Here is a 25,816-nt window from a genome sequence, read left to right as displayed (position 1 = left end):
AAATTGCCAACAGCTTGGCAGAGCATTTTGCTCTTAGTTCCGCTTCTTCCAATTACCCACTGGCCTTCCGCTCCATTAAAGAGCGGATGGAACGTCGGAGCCTTTCGTTTCGCACCCACCACCCAGAATCTTACAATGCTCCATTCAGTGAGTGGGAATTTCGCAGTGCTCTAGCCGCTTGCCCTGATACCGCTCCTGGGCCAGATGGCATCCACTGTCAGATGCTGAAACACCTTTCAGTGGACTGCCAGCGGCGCCTCCTCGATCTTTACAACCGTCTTTGGGTTGAGGGGGAGTTTCCGTCACAATGGCGGGAAAGCATTGTCAACCCCGTTTTGAAACCTGGAAAGAACCCTCTGGAGGTAGACAGCTACCGTCCCATTAGCCTCACCAACGTTCTTTGGAAGTTGCTTGTGAACGTATGGTGAGCCAGCGCTTGAATTGGGTACTGGAGCCTCGGGGCCTTCTGGCTCCATCTCAGAGTGGGTTCCGTAAAGGCCGCTCCGCCACCGACAATCTGGTGAGCCTGGAGTCGGCCATCCGTACTGCCTTTGCCCGCCGTTAGCACCTGGTCGCTGTCTTTTTCGACATGCGGAAGGCGTACGATACGACATGGCGTCATCACATCCTTTCTACGCTTCATGGATGGGGTCTTCGGGGTCCTCTGCCGATTTTTATCCGCAATTTTCTGTCGTATTGAACCTTCCGCGTGCAAGTCGCGGCCTCGTATAGTTCCTCCCACGTCCAGGAGAACGGTGTGCCACAGGGTTCTGTTTTAAGTGTCTGCCTGTTTTTAATAGCCATTAACGGGCTCGCTGCGGCCGTGGGAAATTCTGTCTCCGCTTCCCTGTATGCTGACAACTTCTGCCTTTACTACAGCTCTACTGGCATTGCAGCTGTTGAACGTCAGCTGCAGGGCGCTATCCGTAAGGCGCAGTCTTGGGCTGTAGCTCATGGGTTCCAGTTTTCGGCAGCCAAGACCTGCGTTATGCATTTCTGCCGGCGATGTACTGTCCACCCGGAGCCGCAGCTTTCTCTTAACGGCGAACTTCTTTCAGTGGTGGAATCACACAGATTTTTGGGGGTGGTTTTCGATGCCTGGTTGACTTGGCTGCCTCATATCCGGCAGCTCAAACAGGCGTGTTGGCGGCATCTCAATGCTCTGTGATGTTTGAGCCACACCCGCTGGGGTGCCGACCGATCTATCCTGTTCCGGCTCTACCAGGCGTTAATCCAATCTCATCTGGATTATGGGAGCCTGGCTTATGGCTCAGCTTCCCCATCTGCGTTGCGGGTGCTGGACCCAATCCTCCATAGCGGGATACGCCTTGCCACTGGTGCTTTCCGCACCAGCCTTGTGGACAGCATACTAGTGGAGGCAGGTGTCCCTCCACTGCGGTTACGACGCCAACAATTACTGGCTGCTTATGCTGCCCATGTTTTTAGCTTGCCCTGGCATCCAAATTACCGTGTCCTGTTCCCGCAGTCAGTCGTCCATCTGCCAGACCGTCGGCCCCGGTCGGGTTGTCCGATCGCCGTACGCGTCAAGGAGCTTCTCTCCGGGCTTGGGTTTTTCCCTGTTCCACCTCCTTTCCGGGCGCCTCTGCGTACATCCCCGTGGTGTGTTCCTCGCCCTTGCCTTCGGTTCGACTTGGCACAGGGCTCGAAGGACTCAGTCCCTCCAGAGGCCTTCCGCAGCTGCTTTTATTCCCTCCTGGCCACGTATCAGGGCTCTGGAATAGTTTACACTGACGGTTCGATGGTTGCTGGTCGTGTTGGGTATGCGCTAACTCTAGGGGACCATTCTGAACAACGTTCCTCTGCCGGATGGCTGCAGCGTTTACACTGCTGAGCTGGTCGCCATCTTTTGTGCCCTAGAGTATATCCGCTCCTGCTCAGGTGAGTCCTTAGTTATCTGTAGCGATTCCCTGAGCGGTTTACGAGCTCTCGACCAGTGTTTTCCTCGTTCTCGTCCGGTGATGGCTATCCATGAGTCCCTGCATACTCTTGCGCGTTGCGGCCACTCTGTGGTCTGCAATGAACATGTTGACCGCCTGGCCAAACAGGCCACCAGTGAACCCACCCTGGACATTGGCCTCCCGGAGACTGATTTGTGGGCAGTCTTCCGCCGTGAAGTTCTCTCGCTTTGGGACACTGAATGGCGCAATCTGCCCAAGCCAAACAAACTCCGTTCTCTCAAGGCGACGATGCGTGTGTGGCAGTCATCCATGCGAGCCACTCGCAGCGATTCAGTTGTTCTTTGTCGGCTCCGCATTGGCCACACCCGACTGTCTCACAGTTATTTATTGCGTCGTGAGGACCCGCCTCTCTGTCGCTGTGGGGCGGTTTTGACAGTGGTGCACATTTTATTAACTTGTCCGCTTTTAACTGTGCTCAGGCAGACATTTGCGCTGCCTGATACGCTCCCTGCCCTTTTACTAGATGACTCTGCCATGGTGGACTTAGTTTTGCGTTTTATTTGGGCAGGGGGTTTTTATAGTTTAATCTGAGTGTTTATGTTTTTTAGTGTTGATTCTGGCTTTTAGCCTCTGATTTTAAACTGAGTTTTTAATGTGTTCTTGGTGGTTGGCTTTTCCTCCTTTTTTTTCTATATGGTCGGCCAACCACCGTCACACTCCGTGTGTTTTAATTTGTTTTGTCTGATCTCTGTCGGAGTCTTTCTCGTCCTTTGTCGTCTGACGCCTTTCCTGCTGTTCGTTTTTTATTCTCTTTGGGCGGTTTTAATTTTTTGGAAAAAGGGACCGATGACCATCGCAGTCTGGTCCCTTTAATCCCACAGACCAACCTATTGTTTAATTGAGAACATTTCACCATGATTAGACCTGACATTTTTGTTCTTGGTGTACAGAATGTTTGAACTCACCTCAGTTTGTCTAAATAACTTCCTTTCTATACTTGTTTTGCAAATTAAACCACCTTTTCCTGCTGCTATTTATTTTATTTCATCCATACACGTTTCGCCTTCTACTGTTTTAAGGCATCATCAGTGGGAGCTATAATGATACAGTTTTGTTAGTTACAGATTATCAAACAGTTCACTTCACGATTTTTTGTAAAAAATGTAATTACTTACGATTTGCTGATTTGCGTTTCCTCACATCTGGTCTGGAGGTCACACTATCAGTGATAAAAGTGATAGTGCAACCTCCAGACCAGATGTGAGGAAATGCAAATCAGCAAATCGTAAGTAATTACATTTTTTACAAAAAATTGCGAAGTTAACTGTTTGATAATCTGTAACTAACAAAACTGTATCATTATAGATCCCACTGATGATGCCTTAAAATAGTAGAAGGCAAAATGCGTATGGATTAAATAAAATAAATAGCAGCAGGAAAAGGAAGTTTGATCTGCAAAACAAGTATTTATATGCTTGCTGCGGAAGATGGCCACACAAACAAACATGAACTTGAAACTTTCTGGCAGATTAAAACAGTGTGCCCGACCGAGACTCGAACTCGGGACCTTTGCCTTTCGCGGGCAAGTGCTCTACCAACTGAGCTACCGAAGCATGACTCACGACCGGTACTCACAGCTTTACTTCTGCCAGTACCTCGTCTCCTACCTTCCAAACTTTACAGAAGCTCCTTCCTTTCTACTTAGGATATATGTACTGACACTTAAATTTAAATAAATGATGAGATAAGCCTCTCTTACTGTTTTTCACAACACCAATATTGCAGTAGTGGTAGTTTATTCAACTATTGCAGATACGTTTGACCAGTAAATACTCTAACAGTGGGTAAATTAATTCATTCTATTTAGTATCAGTGCCCATGTTAACAAATAATTTTTGATCTAAAAGCAATACATTTATTTACAGGAAACTACATTGCAGCAAAACTGGTGGACAAACAAAGACATCCAGATGCAATTTTCACACTTGAAAATGAATCAAATGGTATGGGTCTATGCCATCCTAATATAATACACATAATTAAAGTTATAAATCCCAATAAACAGTTTGGAATTATTTTAATGGAAAAATGTTGTGGTACGGAACTTCAAAAACTCTTGGATGATCCACAATATCCCATTACTGTGGCAAGAAAGATAAGGTAAGCAATAAACCCAATAATTTTCATTTAACTTCTAAAATAGTTCCCAACCTTACAAATACATCCATAGTGTAACATTATCAGCGCTTCGCCACAATACTGCACTTACACTTGCAATTTTACGTAAATTCCTTTGCTACTAGCCATTACATACACATGTATATCTCTACTCTGCAATTCACATCTGAGTCACAAAGAAATTAAAGACATTCCCTGCCAGTGGGCATTGATTTATATCAATGGGGCAAGTTGAAAATGTTTGCCAGGTCAGGATTCGATCCCACGTGTCCTGCTTACTAGGCAAATGCAACGACCACTATGCCATCTTGACTCGGTAGTCACCGCAACCACACAGCCTACCCTAGCACACCTCCCGTCAGACCCAAATTCTCAACTTGTACCACATACTACTGATGGACATAATGATGCTTGAAACTTCCTGGCAGATTAAAACTGTGTGCTGGACCGAGACTCGAACTCGAGACCTTTGCCTTTCGCAGGGAAGTGCTCTACCAACTGAGCTACCCAATCACGACTCACACCTCATCCTCACAGCTTTACTTCTGCCAGTACCTCATCTCCTACCTTCCAGCTCAGTTGGTAGAGCACTTGCCCGGGGAAAGACAAAGGTCCCAAGTTCGAGTCTCGGTCTGGCAACAGTTTTAATCTGCCAGGAAGTTTCATTTCAGCACACACTCCGCTGCAAAGTGAAAATCTCATTCTGGATAATGATGCTTGTTGATGAATAGTCAGTTACATGGTGATTGTTGCTTATATTTTATTACATTTGCAGTCTTCCGTGATATTTGAATTACATATACACTCCTGGAAATTGAAATAAGAACACCGTGAATTCATTGTCCCAGGAAGGGGAAACTTTATTGACACATTCCTGGGGTCAGATACATCACATGATCACACTGACAGAACCACAGGCACATAGACACAGGCAACAGAGCATGCACAATGTCGGCACTAGTACAGTGTATATCCACCTTTCGCAGCAATGCAGGCTGCTATTCTCCCATGGAGACGATTGTAGAGATGCTGGATGTAGTCCTGTGGAACGGCTTGCCATGCCATTTCCACCTGGCGCCTCAGTTGGACCAGCGTTCGTGCTGGACGTGCAGACCGCGTGAGACGACGCTTCATCCAGTCCCAAACATGCTCAATGGGGGACAGATCCGGAGATCTTGCTGGCCAGGGTAGTTGACTTACACCTTCTAGAGCACGTTGGGTGGCACGGGATACATGCGGACGTGCACTGTCCTGTTGGAACAGCAAGTTCCCTTGCCGGTCTAGGAATGGTAGAACGATGGGTTCGATGACGGTTTGGATGTACCGTGCACTATTCAGTGTCCCCTCGATGATCACCAGTGGTGTACGGCCAGTGTAGGAGATTGCTCCCCACACCATGATGCCGGGTGTTGGCCCTGTGTGCCTCGGTCGTATGCAGTCCTGATTGTGGCGCTCACCTGCACGGCGCCAAAGACGCATACGACCATCATTGGCACCAAGGCAGAAGCGACTCTCATCGCTGAAGACGACACGTCTCCATTCGTCCCTCCATTCACGCCTGTCGCGACACCACTGGAGGCGGGCTGCACGATGTTGGGGTGTGAGCGGAAGACAGCCTAACGGTGTGCGGGACCGTAGCCCAGCTTCATGGAGACGGTTGCGAATGGTCCTCGCCGATACCCCAGGAGCAACAGTGTCCCTAATTTGCTGGGAAGTGGCGGTGCGGTCCCCTACGGCACTGCGTAGGATCCTACGGTCTTGGCGTGCATCCGTGCGTCGCTGCGGTCCGGTCCCAGGTCGACGGGCACGTGCACCTTCCGCCGACCACTGGCGACAACATCGATGTGCTGTGGAGACCTCACGCCCCACGTGTTGAGCAATTCGGCGGTACGTCCACCCGGCCTCCCGTATGCCCACTATACGCACTCGCTCAAAGTCCGTCAACTGCACATACGGTTCACGTCCACGCTGTCGCGGCATGCTACCAGTGTTAAAGACTGCGATGGAGCTCCGTATGCCACGGCAAACTGGCTGACACTGACGGCGGCGGTGCACAAATGCTGCGCAGCTAGCGCCATTCGACGGCCAACACCGCGGTTCCTGGTGTGTCCGCTGTGCCGTGCGTGTGATCATTGCTTGTACAGCCCTCTCGCAGTGTCCGGAGCAAGTATGGTGGGTCTGACACACCGGTGTCAATGTGTTCTTTTTTCCATTTCCAGGAGTGTATATACGTGTGTGCTGTGTGCGTGCGCGTGTATCTGTATGAGGGGGTGGGCTGCAAATCTGTTTTACAAGAAAACTTTTGTTTAAAGACTTCAGCTAGGTTAAATTGTGTACCATTTGTTGTGTAGATCCATTGCAAAGAGAGAACCTCGATGTGGAACATGACAGGAAGACAAAAATATCCAATACATATTTACGAAAGAACCGATACATTAGTGTCCCTTCTACAGATCATAATGAGGTGATACTCTGGGATATGAATAAAATAAATCACACATTTTTTCATTTGCTCATTAATCAAAAAGCTAACAACAAACGTTTAGCTGTATATGTACTAAAGTGCTTGAGTTCATGTGAAGGATGTTGTAGAAAAGCATCATACAATAAAAAAACAATACACAAGAATTGCTGCACTGAAGGTGTGTCAAAGGCAGCTGTTAAAAAAATATTGATGTTATGTGATGCAGCTAAAAATATATGTATTGACTGGTACTGCTAATTATTTTATTGCAAGCACTGTTGATCCTAATAGCATTATAGTTGCTAGGATAAGGGATGAGGCAGTGCTTCTTACAATATTTACCTTGAAGGATTTTCATAAAATTTATGTTAATGGTTACAGTAGAACACAATATGGTAGATTCACAATAATATTCGTATCAATTAATTTACATCATAATACATGACAATAAAATCGCACATACTATGGAAAAAAATTGGAATTAATATCTACAACTACCCTATAAGACACTTGTATTAGTAATATCTTAATACGAGGGTTGGAACTTTAATAGCACTAACTGTTTATTTACAGCTCGTACAAAATATACGTGTTTAAAAGTTTTACTGACCTTCAAAGTAGTGACTGGCATTGTGTATAACCGGTTGCCAGCAATGAGGAAGCCGTAGGATACTCTTTAGCAGTGCCAGTTGTGTTGACATTTCGAGTGGCGCGGTCTATTGCCCAACAAATTTGTAGCAGTTCTGAATCAAATGCCGTTAAGTGTTTCCTTCAGTTTAGAAATAGAGTTGAACTCACGAGGGCTTTAGTCAGGGAGTCCAGTAGGTGGTATAGCAATTAGCATCCCTATCAGTCAAAGAAATCAGTAACAGCTTGCACGGTACATGCTTGGGCAGTGTCCTGCAAAATGATGGTCAGGTCCGGCAGAAAGTGTCATCACTTGTGTCTCTCAGCTGGTCGTAGGTTGTGTTCAAAAAATGAACAGCATAGAGACAGAAGTGATGACACTTTCTGCAGGACCTGACCATAATTTTGCAGGACAATGCTAAAGCACGTACAGTGTAAGCTGTTACTGATTTGTTTGACTGATAAGGCTGCTAAGTGCTATAACACCTACTGCACTCCCTTGACTTAAGCCCTCGTGAGTTCAACTTGGTTTCTAAACTGAGGGAAACCCTTCACGGCATTGGGTTTAGAACTGCTACAAATTCATCGGGCAACAGACCACGCCGCTCTAAATGTCAACACAACTGCCACTGCTAAGAGTATCCTAAGACTTCCACAACGCTGGCAACGGGTTATACACAATGCTGGTGACTATTTTGAAGGTCAATAAAACTTTGAAACATGTATCTATTTTGTATGAGCTGTAAATAAATGGTTACCACTATTAAAGTTCCGACCCTCTCATATTTACACACACACACACACACACACACACACACACACACACACACAGAGAGAGAGAGAGAGAGAGAGAGAGAGAGAGAGAGAGAGAGAGAGAGAGAGAGAGACTGTTACAGCTAAAGCAGCTGAGGATATCATTAAATACACTATATTGCCAGAAGTTTTCAGATTTTTCCTTGGTGTTTTATCTGCTAGGAGAGAAGTAGGCCTATCATCTGCCAAGAGGATGGACTTGCTCACTGTAGTGGTACAGAGTGGAAGGTCATTTATAAATATGAGTAAAAGCAGTTCATCAGTAGGATAGGAGAAGTTAACCACCAATAAACCATTTAGGCTCTTGTTAAACTATGCTTTATTTGAAGTGAAATTTTTAATGATGGCTGTTTTACTACTTAGATTGTTGGCTTAAATAATGGACACTTGGTGGACTAAAATGAGGAACTTTGTCTTCACAACAATTTTTCCTACATCTGATGTTAATTCAATAAAATGAGCTATTGAGTGAAAGAGGTGTATTTCTTATGACAAATTTAAATACATGTATTGAGAATTTGCGGTTTGTATATCTGGAACATTTTGGTTTCACTTGAAGAGTTTCCCCAAAATATGGTATCGCACTGTAAGACATGGAAATAAACAAATGAAAGCCAGATATTTTATTTTTACTTTGCCAATGTCTGACATAATTCACATTCCACGCCAATTTTTGTAGGCATTTAATCAGTTCTAATGTATGCTGCTCCTAACTGAATTAACTGTCAAGTTTTAATCTCAATTAAAATCTCTCTACTTCATCTATCAGCATGTCCTCACATTTTGTACATACATTTGGCAGAAACCTCTTGAAGGTTTTCAACTGAATATAGAAATTTTTCTAAGGTTACTGACAGTGAATAGGTTAAAACCATTTATTAATTTCCATAAATTTTTTATTAACAGTCCTGTCTATAACTAAATTTGATATGCCTTTCATTGCAATAATCATTGGATGTGCAAAGCAAATGAACTTAGCCTCTATTACCATTTTTGCTGAAAGGTCACTCTCATACACAAGAGAAAGTAAAGGTCCTAAGAGGGAACATTACGGGACACAGCATGCAATTAGTTCCCATTCAGATGAAGCCTGGTAGATTAATACAGGGCTGTTTCTTGCTAAGCTCCATTGTTTCGTCTGCCTTCCTAATAAAACTGTCCATCAGAAATACAAACTGACTTTAGCGATGTTACTTGGAAGTAGGCAGTTATGAAGCTTCCTATATATTAACTTACCAAAGATTTTTGAGAATTCTGCAAAATTGAAATTAATCAGAAGTTTGTTATTCTTATCCCTTTCTCATGCAACAGATTAACTTCAACGTTTCAGCCCACTGGAAAATGTTCCGTTGATGGGTTTACACAAGTAAAATGTTAAAAAAACTTAGTTTAGCTGCTTAGAAAAGAAATCAACAGGAAGTACAATGACGTTAAATCAGAACAAATGAGATTTTTTTATTTTTTATTATTCATAAATATAATTATATGAAAATTCAGTGTGGCATACAGAAATGGGAAACAACTTCAGAGAAGTAAACTGTAAAGATGAAAAGCTATAAGGCCTAGAAGGCAAACTTCTATTACATGTGAACAAAGTTAGATGGCTGGTAGTAGTATATCAAAGGCCTGTAAAATGTAGAGGATTTGTTCCAAATACTGGTGGGAAAAGAAAGTAGAAGTGGAAGAAATAGGTGACTCAGTAAGGCAGTCAGAATTTGATACACCACTAAATAATAGATGCTCAAGAAAGTTGGCAAGAGTTCATAAAGTACCTTCAGAAATCTGTGGAAAGTGTAGAAGCTGAGTCATAATTTAAGATGGTGACAAAAGTGTGTGTACCAAATGATTCTGCAACACTTCCAGAAAAGTGCTGGCAGATTACCAAAGACAGAAGGTGCACATATATGTAAACAGTATCAGACAATTGGTATGCCATGTTACACTTCTAAATTGCTGACTGGAATAATACACAGAAAAAACTGAAGAGATACTGGTGAAGGTCAGTTTGGTTTCAGAATAGCAAAAGTGACCAGATGTGTAAGACAGCTCTGCCATTTTGTTGAGTAATGGAAGGCAGAGTGAATCAGGACACTTCCCTATCAGTTTTGGACCAGTGATGGTGGTGGAATTTGAAACCTCTACAAAGTACAGGCTGAAGTATAAAAGTGAAGTGTCCAGAAACATTAATTCTTGTTCAGAAGAGTGAAAGATAGGACTGTAACTTACCACCACTGTTGTTCAGCTCTTACATAGAAGAAGCAATGAAAGAACTGAATGAGAATTTTTGGAACAGGGACAAAAATGCAGGTGGAACAGATGTGAAATCAGAGGTTCACAAATGACAATGCCCTTTGGCCGGATGGAAGGCAGGCTTAAGAGAACTGTAAACAGGAGAGGTCAGCATACTTACTGTATGTAGAATGACTTAATGAGAATCAAAATAAAGAGCAAGGTGGTGAAGAGTAGTAGAAAGACAATAACACAATTAGCATCAAAACTGGGAATGACACAGTGGTGCAAGGAGTACAATAATTCTGTTTAGGAAGCAAGATAACACAGGGTGATGGAAGCAAGGAAGACGTCAGGTGACAATTGGCACAGGTAAAGAACGTTTTCTTCATTAAAAAGATCTCTGCTGGTGTCAGGCATAGATACAAAAATGAGGAAAATGTTTCTGGAAATGTCCATCGGGAGCACAGCATTGAGAACTCAAAAGAACAACCTGCAAGCATTTGAAATGAGGTGCTATTAAAGAATGTGGACAGATGAAGTATGAAAACAGAAAAATTATAAAAAGAATAGATGGCAGAAGTAGTACTTGGAAGGCCATTACCAAAAGGATTGGGGGTTAGGGAGACATCTGCTACAACATCCAGAAGTAGTTAACTTGGTGCTTGAAGGAGCAATAGAGGGAAAAATAGGAGAAGCTGCTAGGTGAGATTACACAAAACAGAATACAGACAATGTTGTATGTAATAGTTAGATAGGGATGAAAAGATCAGCACAAGACAGAAATAGATGGAGTATATATCAAACCAGTTCAAACACAGATAACTTAAACCTCACAAGAGCACTCTTTCATAAATTTTGTTATATTATCCTAACACAATTCTATTTTTAATTTCCAAGGAAAACAGAAATAACTGACATTTGATACAACTACTGGGGCATTATGCAGCAGAGCTGCTAATTTCATAAATTGCACACTTACTGAACTGAGCCAGACTAAGCCTTCAACATATTTGAGAATTTGGGCAAAAGAATGATACCATTTTGTAATTCAATATTCTTTACTTTGTGAAAACAATTATCTAAGTTACTGTAACAATGTAATGACAAGGATAGTTGCTACTCACCATATGCTGAGTCACAACAAAGACTGTCAGAAAGTTAGCTTTTGGCCAACAGAGCCACACACACACACACACACACACACACACACACACACACACACACACACACACACACACACAGTCTGGCTCTAGCTGCGAGGGACTGTGGCCGTGTGCGTGCGTGCGTGCGTGCGTGCGTGCGCGCGCGCGTTTTTCTACTTTTGACAAAGGCCTTGTTGACCGAAAGGCCCAAGTTTTTTTTTTTGTTGCCCTCTGTGATATGACATATCTGCTATATGGTGAGTAGCAACTACCCTTCTACATTATATTGTTAAATTCCATCCTGGATTTTCCATTGTTAGATTCTATCTAAGTTATTAAAAGGTTAGAACATGATAGGGGCCATTTGAAAGTGGAGGAAGGAACTAGCAGAGATATGGTGTTAACAGTGCTCACAGCATTCTAAATAGTGTTATCCTTGCCTCATGGATCATACTAAATGATAAATGCCACAGGAAACTCACCCAGTCAAAGAACAATATGGGATGGCAAACCCAGTGTGTAAGAGTTGTGGACTGGGTAGCAGTACTTGAACAGTATACACTGTTCAAACAACCACTGTGAGTTGTGTTACTGTAACATAGTCCAGATCACAGGGATGCTTCAACTTATATTTAAAAAGTTTCGTTCTTGAGTTGGGTACTGATGGGGTGGATGGTTGGAAAGGTAGCTGTCATCAGTGGGCAACCTCTGGGCACCTCTCATAAACACTTTCATTAGATATTTGGGGCTGTGTCTAAACAGACATTTGAGACGCTTACTAAATCAAATAAAATTCCTTACAATGATATGAATGAGACACTTGGCAGTAACCATACCCTCCTGGAAACAACACAAGAAATGTGAATGTCTTGATACGTATAATGTTTTAGAGTATTCGCTATGATTAAATGGAAGAAGGAACATTTGAAAATAGGTTCTTCCTTTTACACTTAGGAGGAAGTGGAAAGTGTGAGGGAATATCAATATCAGTAAAGTGTGTGTGCAACATGACACTGCTCTCTAAAATGACTATTTTTGTCCAACCAACTTATTGGAAGGTAGGAAATTGGCTGAATGCACAATTAGAGTGGAACTGTACATTACACCCAACTTCAGCAAGGGCTTAATCACATGCAGATATGTAATGAACAGTTTGACAATACATATATCTTTTTATTAGAAAGTCGCTATTTGACAATACTCACAGCCCTCATATTTCATTTATGTATATTTACTGGGAGAAATAAAGGCAATGATTGACAAAGGGCCAGACCTAAGGTACTACTATAATTTGAAAAGGGAGTTAGTAGAATTTGCATCATCTACATATACTCCACAAGCCATCTTGCGGTGCTTGGTGGAGGGTACTTTGTGCACCACTGTCAAATCCCACATTTTCTGTTACTCATGCTTTCCGGGAAGAATGATTGCTGGTGGGACCGTGCATGGGCTCAGATCTCTCTAATTTTATCTTCCCACTCTTTTCATGAGACATACATCGGAGGAAGCAATATACTTGTTGACACTCGTAAGAATGCATGCTCTTGGAACTTTACCAGTAAACCACAGCACACCTCTCTTGCAGTGTCTGCCACTGGAGTTGGTTGATAATCTCCGTGACACTTCAGTGCTTACTACATGAGTCTATAATGAAACACACTGCTCTCTTGTTCATCTCTCTTTCTCCGATCAATCGTATCTGGTACTTATCCCATACAGATGAACAATATTAAAGTGTTAGTGGGATCAGGGTTTTGTAAGCTCCTTCCTTCGTTGGAATACATTTCCTGAGAACTCTTCCAATGAATCCGTCAATCATCTGCCTTTCCTGTGATTAGTTCTATGTAATAATTCCATTTCAAATCGCTCTATACACATATCCCTAGATAGTTTATGGAAATAACTGTTTCCATTGGTTTTTCTGCAATTGTCATCCTGTCTAAACATGATGCATTAGATATGTTTATATTGAGGATCAGTTGCCTCTCTCTGCAGGTCTTCCTGTGTTCCAGTACAATTTTCTAGCATTGAGACTCCTCTGTATACAACAGCATCAGCTGCAAAAAGCCCCACAGAATTTAAGACATTGTCTACTATGTCATTTATATAAGTTGAAAAATAAATAGACATGTAATTGTGTGTACATTATGAAGCTGTTACATTTTTCCAAATAAATGTAATAGGCAAGGACTGCAGACTGCAAAAAAGCTGTGATACCCAAGGTCACTTGGACAGACAAAACAGATTTATGCTTAACCCAAAACGACACATATTCATGCCAAAAGTGTACTTCCTACATGGGAGTTCAACTTCATAAACTTCCTAAAAACATAAAAGTTGTTAGTGAGGTCAAACCTTTGGAAAATCTCTAAGGTCATAATTACAGCATCAATCACACAATTTGTCTGATAGTCTGGATACTCATTTTTGTTCATTAGGTTGCAGTGCAGAACTGCATCAAATTTCTTACAGAAATCGAAGAACGTGGGATCTACATGGGCACCTGTAGCTACTGCCACCTGGGTCTTGCGGACGAAAATAGTGAACTGGGTTTTTGCAAGATCGTTGTTTTCAGAACCCCTGTTGGTTCCTACACAGAAGATATTCAGTCTTCAGAAGTGTCATAATACATGAGCATAAAACATGTTCCAAAATTCAACAACAGACCTGCATCAGATATACAAGCCTATAGTTTTATGCATCTGTTTGATGACTGTTCTTGAAAAGACAAATGACCTGTGCTTTTCTCCAATCATCAGAACACTTCACTCCTCTAGAGACTACTGGTATGCTGCTGCTAGAAGGGGGCAGGTTTTTTGAATATTCAGTTTAGAATAATATTGGAACCCCTCAGGTCACATGCCCTTCCTCTATTCAGCAATTTGAGTTGGTTTTCTTCGATATCAGCCATTTTGTCCTTGGTGCAACAGTTTAAAGGAGGCACTATACTAGGGACTTGCTCTGTGAAATAGTTTTCGAAAAGACTGCTTGTATTTCAGCATTTTATGTGTTGCTCGGTACTCTGTTTCAATGCCCATACAAATCAGTGTGTCTGGTCAGATGGCTTCTAAATTTTCATTTGTCTATAAGGCTTTAAAGTGAAGGTCTCTTTGCTTTCATAGCATTTTTCTAACATAGCTGTCAAATCATGTGTGCCTTTTCTGTGCCTCACAACTTGCTTGGCACATACCTGTCTGAAGTGTATTACAATGCTCTCGTACTTTGTCTATTGATACTGAATATTGTTAGTGCTGGAGATGAAATTTTCACGCTGGCCACCTAGATAATATGAAATGTTTCTTGTTGCTCTTGCTAAACAGAAAGATCTTCCTACCTTTCTTTGTACTCCTATTTACAACAGTTTTCAGTGATGCTGCAGTGGCCTTGTAACCACTCATTCCCTGTTCTACTCTGAGTTGAAAAGTTCACGTCTGTCTTCAGGAGATCCAGTATGACTATTTCACAAATCAGTTCAATGATTAATTGCTCAATGCAATTTTTGGATAAGGCATTTAGTACAATTTCAAATGCTTTCATGTCCCCACAATGCACCTTAATCACTAGAGCATTACAGTCTATAACTAAAAAGTTGAAATATCCATCTAATAGTATAACATGACCAGGAAATTTACATGAAGTAGTCTCCAAGTTTTGCTCAAATGTTTACTCCTGCACAGACTCTCTAGAACAGAATTTGATGACCATGTTTGATATACCTTTAACACTAAGCTTTACGCAAATTATTTCATATTCACAGCCTGTGCTAACATCGTTGCATATTACATATCCTTTAAAGCTATAAACACAACTCCACCACTGGCGTTCAACTGTTTTTTTGACATAAATTCCAACTAGAATTTAGAATTCTGTTATTACTGGGACCAGTCCATAGTCTGTAGATGAATAATAATGTATTATTTTCTTTCTCTGAACTGCTATGATGAATGTTACCATGCCTGGAAGCAGAACAAGTCTTACCAGACCTATGGAGGGATTTCTCTATCCTAAAAACCCTACCATTTGGCACCCTCTGCTCTCCCTTTTTCCATCATACACTTTCATTCATGTCAGTTATCACTACTAATTCAGATGTGCACTGCATATCCTGTATAGAAATCTTAGTTTTGGAGCAGCTGCCACCCTTTTCAGCTTGGAGTGGCTGGTGTTGCTTGGGCCTCAAAACAGTTTCCCATGAATGTACAGTAGATGAGAAACTTCTTTCCCAAAATATTCATAAAACATGTGAAATAAGGGAAAGGCAATAACTCACCTATAGTGGAGTGTTGTGTGGTGCATACACACATGTAACAGAAAACAATATTCACACTAGCTTAAGAGCTCTTGATGAAACTGACTGATTTTTGAGAGCAGTTCCGTAAACAGACGGAGGTTGCGACAGAGGTAAGGGAGGATACACAAGGCAAGGAGGGGCTAGTGGGATAGCATGAGGCAGTTCTTTCAACAGGTAACACAGTGTCTGCACAAGGAGAAGATTGGAGGGTAAAGTGTATGAGAGAGAGAGAGAGAGAGAGAGAGAGAGAGAGGGGGGGGGGGGGGGGCGATACTCTTAGACTATATAGTGAGTAGGAATTTATTACCTCCTGTTTTATCCCAGAATATCTACTGGGAATTATCTTTTTGCCTAATTGTTGCATTCCTGTCTTCACTGTTCCACCTCTCTAAGCTATCTTAATTATCTTCTTTCTTCTGTTTGTTAGTTTTTGTCTGGTACACTTTTTGAAACTCTCAACAATCTCAGGTTCTTTCTGCTTACTCTGGTCCATTTGCTTAAATTACCCACCTTTATGCAAATTTTTCAGCTTTCATCTGCCTTCCAAAACTAATCAGTTATGCTCAGCCTACAACTAACTGCTCCTGGAAATTATTTTTCATTTAAAATCTTGTTTCTAAATCTCTCACCTTTATTTAATCTATTTTGAATCTTCCAGTGTCTCCAGATGTCTTCAGACTATGCAATCATCTTCCATGATTCTTAAAGGAAGTTTTTATTACTAATCAGATTACGCTTTGTGCAAAAGTCTCTCATGTGACCTCCCCTTTCATTCCTTTGCCTCAGTTAATGATCTTGTACAATTTTTCCTTGTCACACTTTTCTTAACATAAAATTCCAACCCCCCTGCCTAAATGAGTATTTGTCTTTAAGATTGATTCCCAGCTGACATTTTTCCAGCAATCAAACTAATTTTTTTCAAATTGAGCTTTGATCAGTTTTTCTATTCTTCTGTAAATAATCTGTGTCATAATTTTGCAACAACCACTTCATAAATTGCTTGATCAATAGCATTCACATGTTGTCAGCATCTTTCTTTTTGGAATCTGAAGTTATTACATTCTTCCCAAAACTAGGCATTTTGCTTATATCATATACTTTAGGCGCATGGTGAAATAGTCTTGTCATGGTTGGCTCTCCCAAGGATGTCAATAATACTGACAGATTGTTGTCTACTGCTTGGACCTCATTGAGATTTACTGTAATCAGTGTCCTGTCGGATTCTTCTTGTAGTATTTCCCATGTCGTCATCATCATCATCATCTGCTTCCTCTTACCTTCCTGTAACATTGTTTATATTCATTCCACTTTTCAGCTATTCCTCCTGTGCTTAGTACTGGCTTGCCATTTAAGCTCCTGATAGGATTTTTCCCATAGTCTTGCATGCATCTACAGCCTTGCATTTCTCATCTCTGATTTGCCATTTCACACTTCCCCTACATGGTTACCCAACTATTCCCTCGGTTTTGCTATTCTGATGCCCCAAAACACTGAGCAACCACTCCACGACTACGCACGGTGGTGACAGCTCAGGCACCAGAAGTGTGATCCCTGTGCTGTCAGGGGGCTCAGCCAGATATGTACGAAACAGCCCCACCACACAGAATGGATACACACGCTGGTGACCTTGCAGGGAGAGGGGGGGGGGGCAAAGTTAGGACAGGGAAGGAGGGGAGGTGGTACCACTTCTGTCTCATGTTTCCACTCTCCCCCTACCCTTTTTGTGGTCCACCTTGGCATATAACCTACCTTTCTAAACTGCTTCTGTAGTGTGAGCCTAGTGTCTTTGGCGTGGTTTTTCTCTCACCCCCTCCCCTCCTTCCCTGTCCTAGCTTTGCCCCCCCCCCCCTCTCCCTGCAAGGTCACCAGCGTGTGTATCCATTGTGTGGTGGGGCTGTTTCGTACATATCTGGCTGAGCCCCCTGACAGCACAGGGATCACACTTCTGGTACCTGAGCTGTCACCACCGTGCGTAGTCGCGGAGTGGTTGCTCAGTGTTTTGGGGCATCAGAACTTCCGGCAATGGCCACTGTGCCAGGCAACCCTTATCACAGCTGGGTGGTGCCCATGGGATGAGCCCCTGACTGGAGTATCTGGTACCAGGATAGATGTTCTGCATCTCGTGTGTGCTAAGCTCCATACCTCTTATCATTCTTGTGTGGTCATGTCTTCAGTTCCCTCTTTCCTCCTGCTTTTGCTTCCTCAGCCTTCCCCTCTCTGGCCACCCCATGGAAGGAGGCCCAGGCCTGCCTGCTTCGGATGAAACCCTTCAACCATTACTTGGTTTGTTCCAGGACAGATGATGAGACTTCTGTTTATACCTGACTGCTCTTTTTAGTAAAACATATATAAGGTAAGTTTGGTGAAGTTGAAGTTGACTGATGTAGTAAGATGCAATCTGATTCCCTACTGATTAAAACTTTTTTTTCGTCAGTCATCTGGCTTCTCATTCTGCTTGTGAGCAGTTAGGCTCCATCCCAGCGAGCATCACTTCTCACCAGTCCTTAGTTGTGACCCAGGGCATTACCTTCCTTGAGACGTGAATCTCTATATCCCACCTCCAATGTGCTGTTTCCGGTGTTTCTATTTTGATCACGTATCTTCACGATGTGAGGCAAATCTTATTCATGGTGACTGCAGCTGCCCTCCCTATGTTCTTGCATCCTGCTGCCCAAGTGCGTGAACTGTTCCAGCAAACATTCCCTTCACTCACTGGACTGCCCAATCTACAAAAAGGAAAGGAAGATTCAGGCACTGAAAACTCTCTACTGTCTAGACAGAAATCTGATCATCTCCATCCAGTATCCTTAATGTCAATCTTCGCTTCTGATGTGCCTTTTCTTCTTCCTCCGTCCTGCCCTCCTTCCCTTTCCTGCTTCCTGGTGGTACCACTCCTTCCCCTTGGCCGGAGAAGAAACCTCCTTCTGTCACCCACCAGGGATGGGGCTCATTTGAGAACTCTTGATGGTTTCCAAGCCTTCTGCCAGAACTGGATTGGCCCTTTGTAAGCATCCGGTGGTGTCGGTACATTGGTCCAAATGAACATTGTTAGTTCTTAGATTCCTATTCATACTTTACTGGAAGTGGTGGCTGTTTGGATCCATTTAGACTCTGTGATAACTATATGCCAACTTGATCTCTCCACTCCCACCCCCCCCCCTCCCTCCACCCAGACTAGCCTGCTATGCTTCCTGCTCTTCATGCAACCTTTAAATAGCTTCCTCCCCTTTCTTCCTACCAATGCCCATAACCCTCTGTGGGACAACACAGCAACCACTGCCCAGATTGTTGAAGACCTGCTGGCAGGGCTATCTGTGTGCCTCCTCAACACCGGAGCACCCACGCACTTCTGTGTGGTACATAGCACTTTTTTGGCTTTTCGTCTTTCTGTCTGTAGCTCCAGATTTCTTCCATCCATTCCATGGGGAGTTCATGATGATTTGTGCGACAGTGATCATTTTCCAGTTGCCTTATCTTTTCTCCAGCATTACTTACCTGGTTGCCATCCTAGATGGGTCTTTACTAATGCAGATTGGGATGCCTTTTGCTCAGCTGCCATCTTAGGTGCTCAGTTTGACAGGTGCCATCATCTCAGCAGCTGCTTTGGTGATTACTTCTACCTTGGTTTCTCCCTGATGGAAGACTGTCCCTTGGTAGACACCCAGAATTGTTGTGGCTGTTAGAGACTGTTGTCATGACCTCCAGTGTTACAAATGGCATCCATCACTCACCACTTTTTAGCACCTATCAATGGCCTGCCAGCATGTGTGGGGCCCACCATGGCCCCCTTCCTTTTATGCTGATGATTTTATGCATTTATTTCCATTTGTCCTCAATGGGCATTGCTGAAAGCAGACTGCATAGAGCAATACAGTGAGCATAATCTTGGGCTTCCAATCATTGTTTCCATTTTTAGCTGCCAAAACCTGCATTGTCCATTTCTGTCACCACTGTACAGTCCATTACCATCAGGATCTGTACCTTGATGGCTATTTTCTCAATGTGGTCAACTCTCATAATTTTTTGGTACTGGTCTTTGATGCCCAGTTGACATGACTTCCCGACCACTGCCATCTAAGCGAACATGTTGGTTGCACCTAAATGCTCTTTAATGCCTCAGCAGGACCAAGTGGAGTGCAAAACCACTCTACTCAGCTACAGCTCTACAAAGTGTTGGTCCAGTCTTGTCTAGATGCAGGAGTCTCGCATATGGCTCAGCCTCACCTTCAGCATTACAGAAGCTGGTACCAGTATAGAATTGTGGGGTATAGCTGGCAACAGGTGCCTTTTGCTAGCCACATGATCAGCCTCCTAGTGGAGGCAGGGGTTCCATCACTACAAGTTCTGCACCAACAGTAGTTCATTGCTTGTGTGTTCAGCATCTGCTGCTCCCTGGAACACCTACACTATGGTCTCATTTTTCAAAATAGACACCCGTCTCCTGCAACGGCAACCCAAGTCTGGGGTTGTGATTGCCATCTGCATCTGGTCCCACTTTTCATAACCCCTGCTTTCCCCTCTACCATTTCTTCTCTGGGCCCACTCCCGTACACCTTTGTTGTGCATCTCCCATCCACAACTCTGTCTTGTCCTATCATGAGGCCTGAAAGACTTGGCTCAGCTTGAAACCCTCCGCTGCCAATTCTTTTCAATAGTCAGCACATTACATGTTTTCAGAAGTAGTCCATACTGGAAGCTCGATTGCTTTGCTTATATTTGTGCAGGATGTAATGAACTCTGCTACTTGCTGGATGGCTGCAGTGTTCTCACTATGGAGCTGATAGCCATCTCTCATGCTCCTGAGCATATACTTTCCTGTACCGATGAGTCCTTTCTCATCTGTGACTCTTTGAGCAGTTTACAAGCTCTTGATTAGTCTTACCATTGCCATCCCCTGGTCCTGACTATCCAGGATTCCCTTTTTGCTGTCAAACGGTGTGGGCTCTTGATGGTTTTTGTCTGGACCCCAGATCATATTGGGATCCCAGGGAATGAACTCACTTGCAGGCTGGTGAAATTGTCTACCAGTAAGCCATCTCTTGAGATTGGTATTTGGGAACTGGACCTTCAGTCAGTATTACACCGTGAAGATCTAAGGATTTGTAATGTGAATTGGTATAATCTGACTTTGATAAACAAACTACAGGTGATAAAGGAGACCATGAATTTGTGGAGGTCCTCCACATGGTCTCTCGCAACGACTCACTCATCCTTTGATGGCTCCACATCGGCCATTCTTGGCTGACTCGTGGTCACCTCTTCCATTGCAAGGATTCACCCCACTGTCATTGTGGTGCCCATTTGACAGTGGTCCACATTTGCTGGACTCTCCTAACATAGCCACCCTGTGGCAGATGCTTAATCTTCTGACTCAGTACCTGTGGTGGTGGATGGTGCCTCTGTGGCTGACCTGGTTTTATGGTTTGTTCGTGAAGGGGATTTTATTGCTCTCTCTAAGGGAGCATGCCTCAGTCTTGTTGGCACATGGAGGGATTGGCAGGAGGTCCTGTTACCTACTCTGCCCTGAACAGGCAGTGACTGGTTGGGCTTGGTAGTCCATCCAATACCTTGCCCTGCGTGTTATTTTGCTCTTCTTCTCCCTTTTCACAGATCTGTTCTATTTGGTGTTCTTCTGTTTTCCTGTGGTTCTGTCACCCTGTCCATGTAGCTAGTCCTTTTTGGGCATTGTTGGGTGGAGTTCCTTTGGTAAGTTGCAGGTGTATGTCCCCTATTCCATGTTCTGCCTTTGGAGGCCTCTGGCTGCTCACTGGATTGGAAACCTTGCCTGCCTTTCTTCCTTTCCCCTCTTTTCTTCTTCCTTGTTCTTGTCTCTAGGCTTTGTTGACCTTCACTAGATCTTCAGGGTTTTCTTCCATTGGGTTAACATACTAGGCCATTCTTTGGTGCATAGGTTTGTTCCAGGCAGGAGGGACTGATGATCTCATAGTTAGACTGCATTAATCATTAAAGCATCCAACCTTTCAAAGTTACTCATTCATCTTCTATTATATTCCTTTTTACTGTTTAGTCATTTACAGCCTAATGCACTCTTTGTGTGTCTGCTTGAACAGGGTGTATATTACCCGGGACCACTGGGAGATCTGGAAAAAACCCGGGAATTTTTTCATCCAGGAGAAAACTGGGAAAAACCCAGGAATGTTTTAGAATTCCAGGAAGTTTTCATTGTTTCAGTTTTCAGTTAAATTTTTGTGATTTTGACTGGTAAGAACCAATATTCTAACAACGGATATTACGGTATTCTGCTTCTGCAGAATAATACTGCAGCAACAAAACATGAATGAGAGAAAAGAAAGAAAATAAAACTTAAGCTGCAAAAGAAATACGCCATGTACAACAATAAAATGCAGTGCTCATACAAACGTTTGCCAACAGTAAAGTGTTTCAAAGGCTTTGGGAAGACTATGCAATGCTTCCTAACAACAAATTGCTTCCGATGAGCATGACGTGACAGCTGTTTACATTAGATTTGTTTGAGCAGTTGTGGGCGGGCTCTTGTGCATGCGCAGTTTAGTCACGTATGAGTGACACCTTCCCCTGCTTCTGGCTGCAGAAGTGTGGCTGGGCGCCACTATCCATTATTGCTCTGGTTTGGAAATATCTTAGATCCGGCGCTGATGCACAGAGTAGTCTGAGATGTAGTGGGGAGGTGGGTAGTCTCAATGTTACCTGTGTTTACGTTTAGTGATTTTGGTGTTTCCTCTTCATTTATTGCTCTCACATTAAATGAAAACTAAATGGATTTCTGTGGCCAGGAGCTATCAAATGAATTAAAATAAGTTTACTTAATTACAGAAGGCTAAAATATGTTACTGGTTTCAGGTTTTATTTCCACCTTTCTGACAGTCGAGCATTAATCACCTTGCAGGACAATGAAGTTATTTTTGTTGGTTTGGTAGAGAGATTCAGCTTTTATTAATCTCTTGCGCTAAGGCAGTCAATTCATTTTAAACAAAGTGTTTAATTTCACACTGTTAGCTAGTTTCCACTGTTCGCTGCATTTCAAATGCGCGTTTTCCATCTTCTAGCTCGTATGGCATTATGCCATAATAAAGAACCAAACATGAGATAATACAGTACTAGTACTCCAGAAAATTTACATCTGAATCTGGACATGCGAATGTGCACTTTAAGCTGAATTATGCATTTTAGTATGGTTCACGAAATTGCAATGCTCTTGAAGTATCCTCTGATGTCTTGTTTCTTTTATGACATAATGCAAGATCTTTTAATGTTTTACACGTACGAACATGCGGGCTTCCTGCGTCATCGTAGCTGCGCAAGCGCAGTGATGCCCGTTATCTGGTGCTCTCTGGCAACTGCTGAAACAAACCAAATTCTAACAGGTCGCAATCTCGATTTCTATGCTTCAGAAAGTAACATGCGGTGTTCGGTGGAATTTGAATTTATACCTTCATAACACAGAAATATGCAGCGTATATGTTGCTGCACATAGAGGATCTTTCCAAAATGTGTTTTTCTTCCCCACCCCTGAGTTTCGTTTTCTAAAGTGCCAGGAAATTCTATGTTGGTGTATAAAACCATAAACATTCAAAGGATTGACGAGTTTTGCAGTGCCGAGGAAAGGTATACTGTCACTTAACACAGAAAAATGGTATTTTCACCTTGGAGAAAGTGTATTTTTAACCAGGAAATCCAGGAATTTTTTTTTCCTTGTCCATGTATACACGCTGTTGAATACCTCATTCAACATGCTGAAGAAGCTGTTCCAGGAGCCATTAGGAAACAAGATGCAACCAACTGCATATTGTGAGGTACATTGGGATGAAAGGCACCTGTTATCTGGGACCCACGGTCATACTTCAAACATTCCACTGACTCGCAGAAAGGTGGAGAAGACAATATTTGTTCTTGGAATTCCAATGAAGTTCACAATCTTCAGCTTTGTCCACAGAAATGGTCACAACCTCCCTGGTTCTGAGTGGAAGCCTTCAATGAGAGACTTCAGATGTTTTTTGATAAGCTAGGCTGTAATTTCCTAGACATGAGTTAAATGGTAAAGAACTGTAGGGTCCCCCTAAAAGAGTCAGATGTGCACTCAACATCAGAGGCTGCTATCCAGGTAGCTGATGACTACATGTGATGTACACACAAGCTTATTCAGATTTGGCAACTCTCAATCCATTCCAGACAACAATAGCTCTATGAGACCCCAAAGTACCAAACTAAGATCGAAAGAAATGGTCCCACAGGCAAGATAACTAAAATCCTAGTGATAAACTGCTGAAGTATTTGCAGGAAACTGCCAGTTGGAAGGGCTCCTGCATTTCAATGGATCTTCTACGATATTAGGTACAGAAAGCTGGTTAAAACCCAAAATTAACAATAGTGAGATTTTTGGGATAAATGGAAATGCATATCAAAAGGATAAACTAACAGGAAATAAAGGTGGTGTATTTGTAGTGGTAGACTAGAAACTCAATACCACTAGATACAAATTGAAGCTGCATGTCGGATTATTTAGGCAAGCACCAATTGCTCTTGATCATCGTCCAAATAATTTGATGTCTGGATGTTACTGGTAACTGGATCTATAAACCAACGGACTAACCTCCAAATGTAACTGAACACTTCAGAGAAATTCTCAGTTCTCTTAGTTTCTCAGTCATACAGGTCCTTATCAGAGGACACTTCAATAACCCATCAGTCAAGTGTGTTACTTACAGTTAGGTAATGTGACGAGACATCCTGAGAAACATTTGTGAAGTGTGTTCTTTGAGAATCACCTAGAACATACAGTGGATATACATTGGGTCTAACAGTGACAGACATGATTTCTCTTTAGGATGTCCACATACGAACTGGTATGTCACCCTGAGACAGATGGATCAATGATGGTTACCAAAGTACAAAGGTCATCTAAAACAAGCAGGATGATTTATATGTGAAGCAAAGTATATAAAGAGGCATTAGAAACATATCTCAATAAGAAACATGAAACATTTTGCTCTGAAGAGGAGCCAGTAGAACAACTATGGCTCAGTTTAGAACAACAGTTTAGTATCCATTTGATGTCTACCTAGTAAAATACAGTTCACTATGGGAGGGACTCTCCATGGTATTGTCGCTGTAAAGAAACAAGGACAACTCTAAAATAGGTGTAAAATGGGGGGGGGGGGAGGAGGAGGAGGGGGGGAGGGAGGGAGATACTAAATGCAATAAATCTGCCCATAAAACAGGCAATATATGAAGCCTCCCTTGGTTACTGTAGCAAATCTTATTGAAAAATCTATTGCAAAATCCAAATCATTTCTGTTCATGTGTAAAGGCTGTTAGTGCACCAAATTTAGTATCTAGACCCTTACAGACAAGACAAATTGAAATTGAAGGCTGAAAATTAAAAGTACACATTTAGATTCAGTTTCCAAAGGAAAATCCAGGAGTATTGCACCGGTTTGTCACACCAATTTAAAGATTAGCATCATAGGTAGTGGTGTCAGTGGTGTTGAGATACAGCTGACATTGCTGAAAATGAACAAACCTCTAGTGCCTGCTAGGTGGAATCCCTATGAGAGTCGAGACCAAATTTGCACTGAATTACCCTTTCCGTTATACCACAAATAACATAGCTACCCCAAACAAAAAATCATGCCTTGTGATTGGAAGAAAGCACACGTCACACCCATCTACAAAGAGTGAAGGAATTGCTCAACAAAACTACCATCCAGTACCCTGGAAATCCATTTGTTGTAGCATCTTGGAATATATTCTGACCTCAGATGTAACGGTGTTTCTTGAACAGAATGACTTCTTCCACACTAACTAGCATGGATTACAAAATCATCAATCACATGAAACACAACTTGACTCTTCTTACATGACATTCTGAAAGCTATTCATCATCTGTAACATCAAACATTAATGGCAAGGGTTCCAACACTCTTTATCTTGGACACACCTGAAGTTACTTCATGTGTCGCGGACATTCCATCCGAAACAACATGGTGCATTCTTCCTATCAAGCAGTCATCATTTCCATCACAAATTTCTTCTGATACCCACATGATCATAAGTTTGATAATAAGTGCAGGTGTGACATTGGATCAAAAGCTTTTTGGAAATAAAGAAATAATGCATCTACCTGTCCATCTTAATCCATGTTTCCAGGGCA

At 42.7% G+C, this 25,816-nt stretch overlaps 1 protein-coding gene across 1 annotated transcript in view; it reads left to right on the top strand.

Annotated features, from left to right (window-relative positions):
* The window catches only part of LOC126260566 (serine/threonine-protein kinase mos), a gene marked incomplete at its 5' end in the record, with an annotated part of 243,525 nt that overhangs the window by 25,723 nt on the left and 191,986 nt on the right, over nt 1-25,816 (top strand). Inside the window, one exon of the mRNA XM_049957900.1 lies at nt 3,845-4,079. Coding sequence (XP_049813857.1) covers nt 3,845-4,079 — 235 coding nt within the window. The remainder of the gene's footprint in view (nt 1-3,844; nt 4,080-25,816) is intronic.

This window comes from Schistocerca nitens, chromosome 5 (assembly GCF_023898315.1).
Source record: "Schistocerca nitens isolate TAMUIC-IGC-003100 chromosome 5, iqSchNite1.1, whole genome shotgun sequence".
Lineage (NCBI taxonomy): Eukaryota > Metazoa > Arthropoda > Insecta > Orthoptera > Acrididae > Schistocerca > Schistocerca nitens.
The sequence above is the reverse complement of the archived record's forward strand: the minus strand, read 5'-3'. Positions and strand labels throughout refer to the sequence as shown.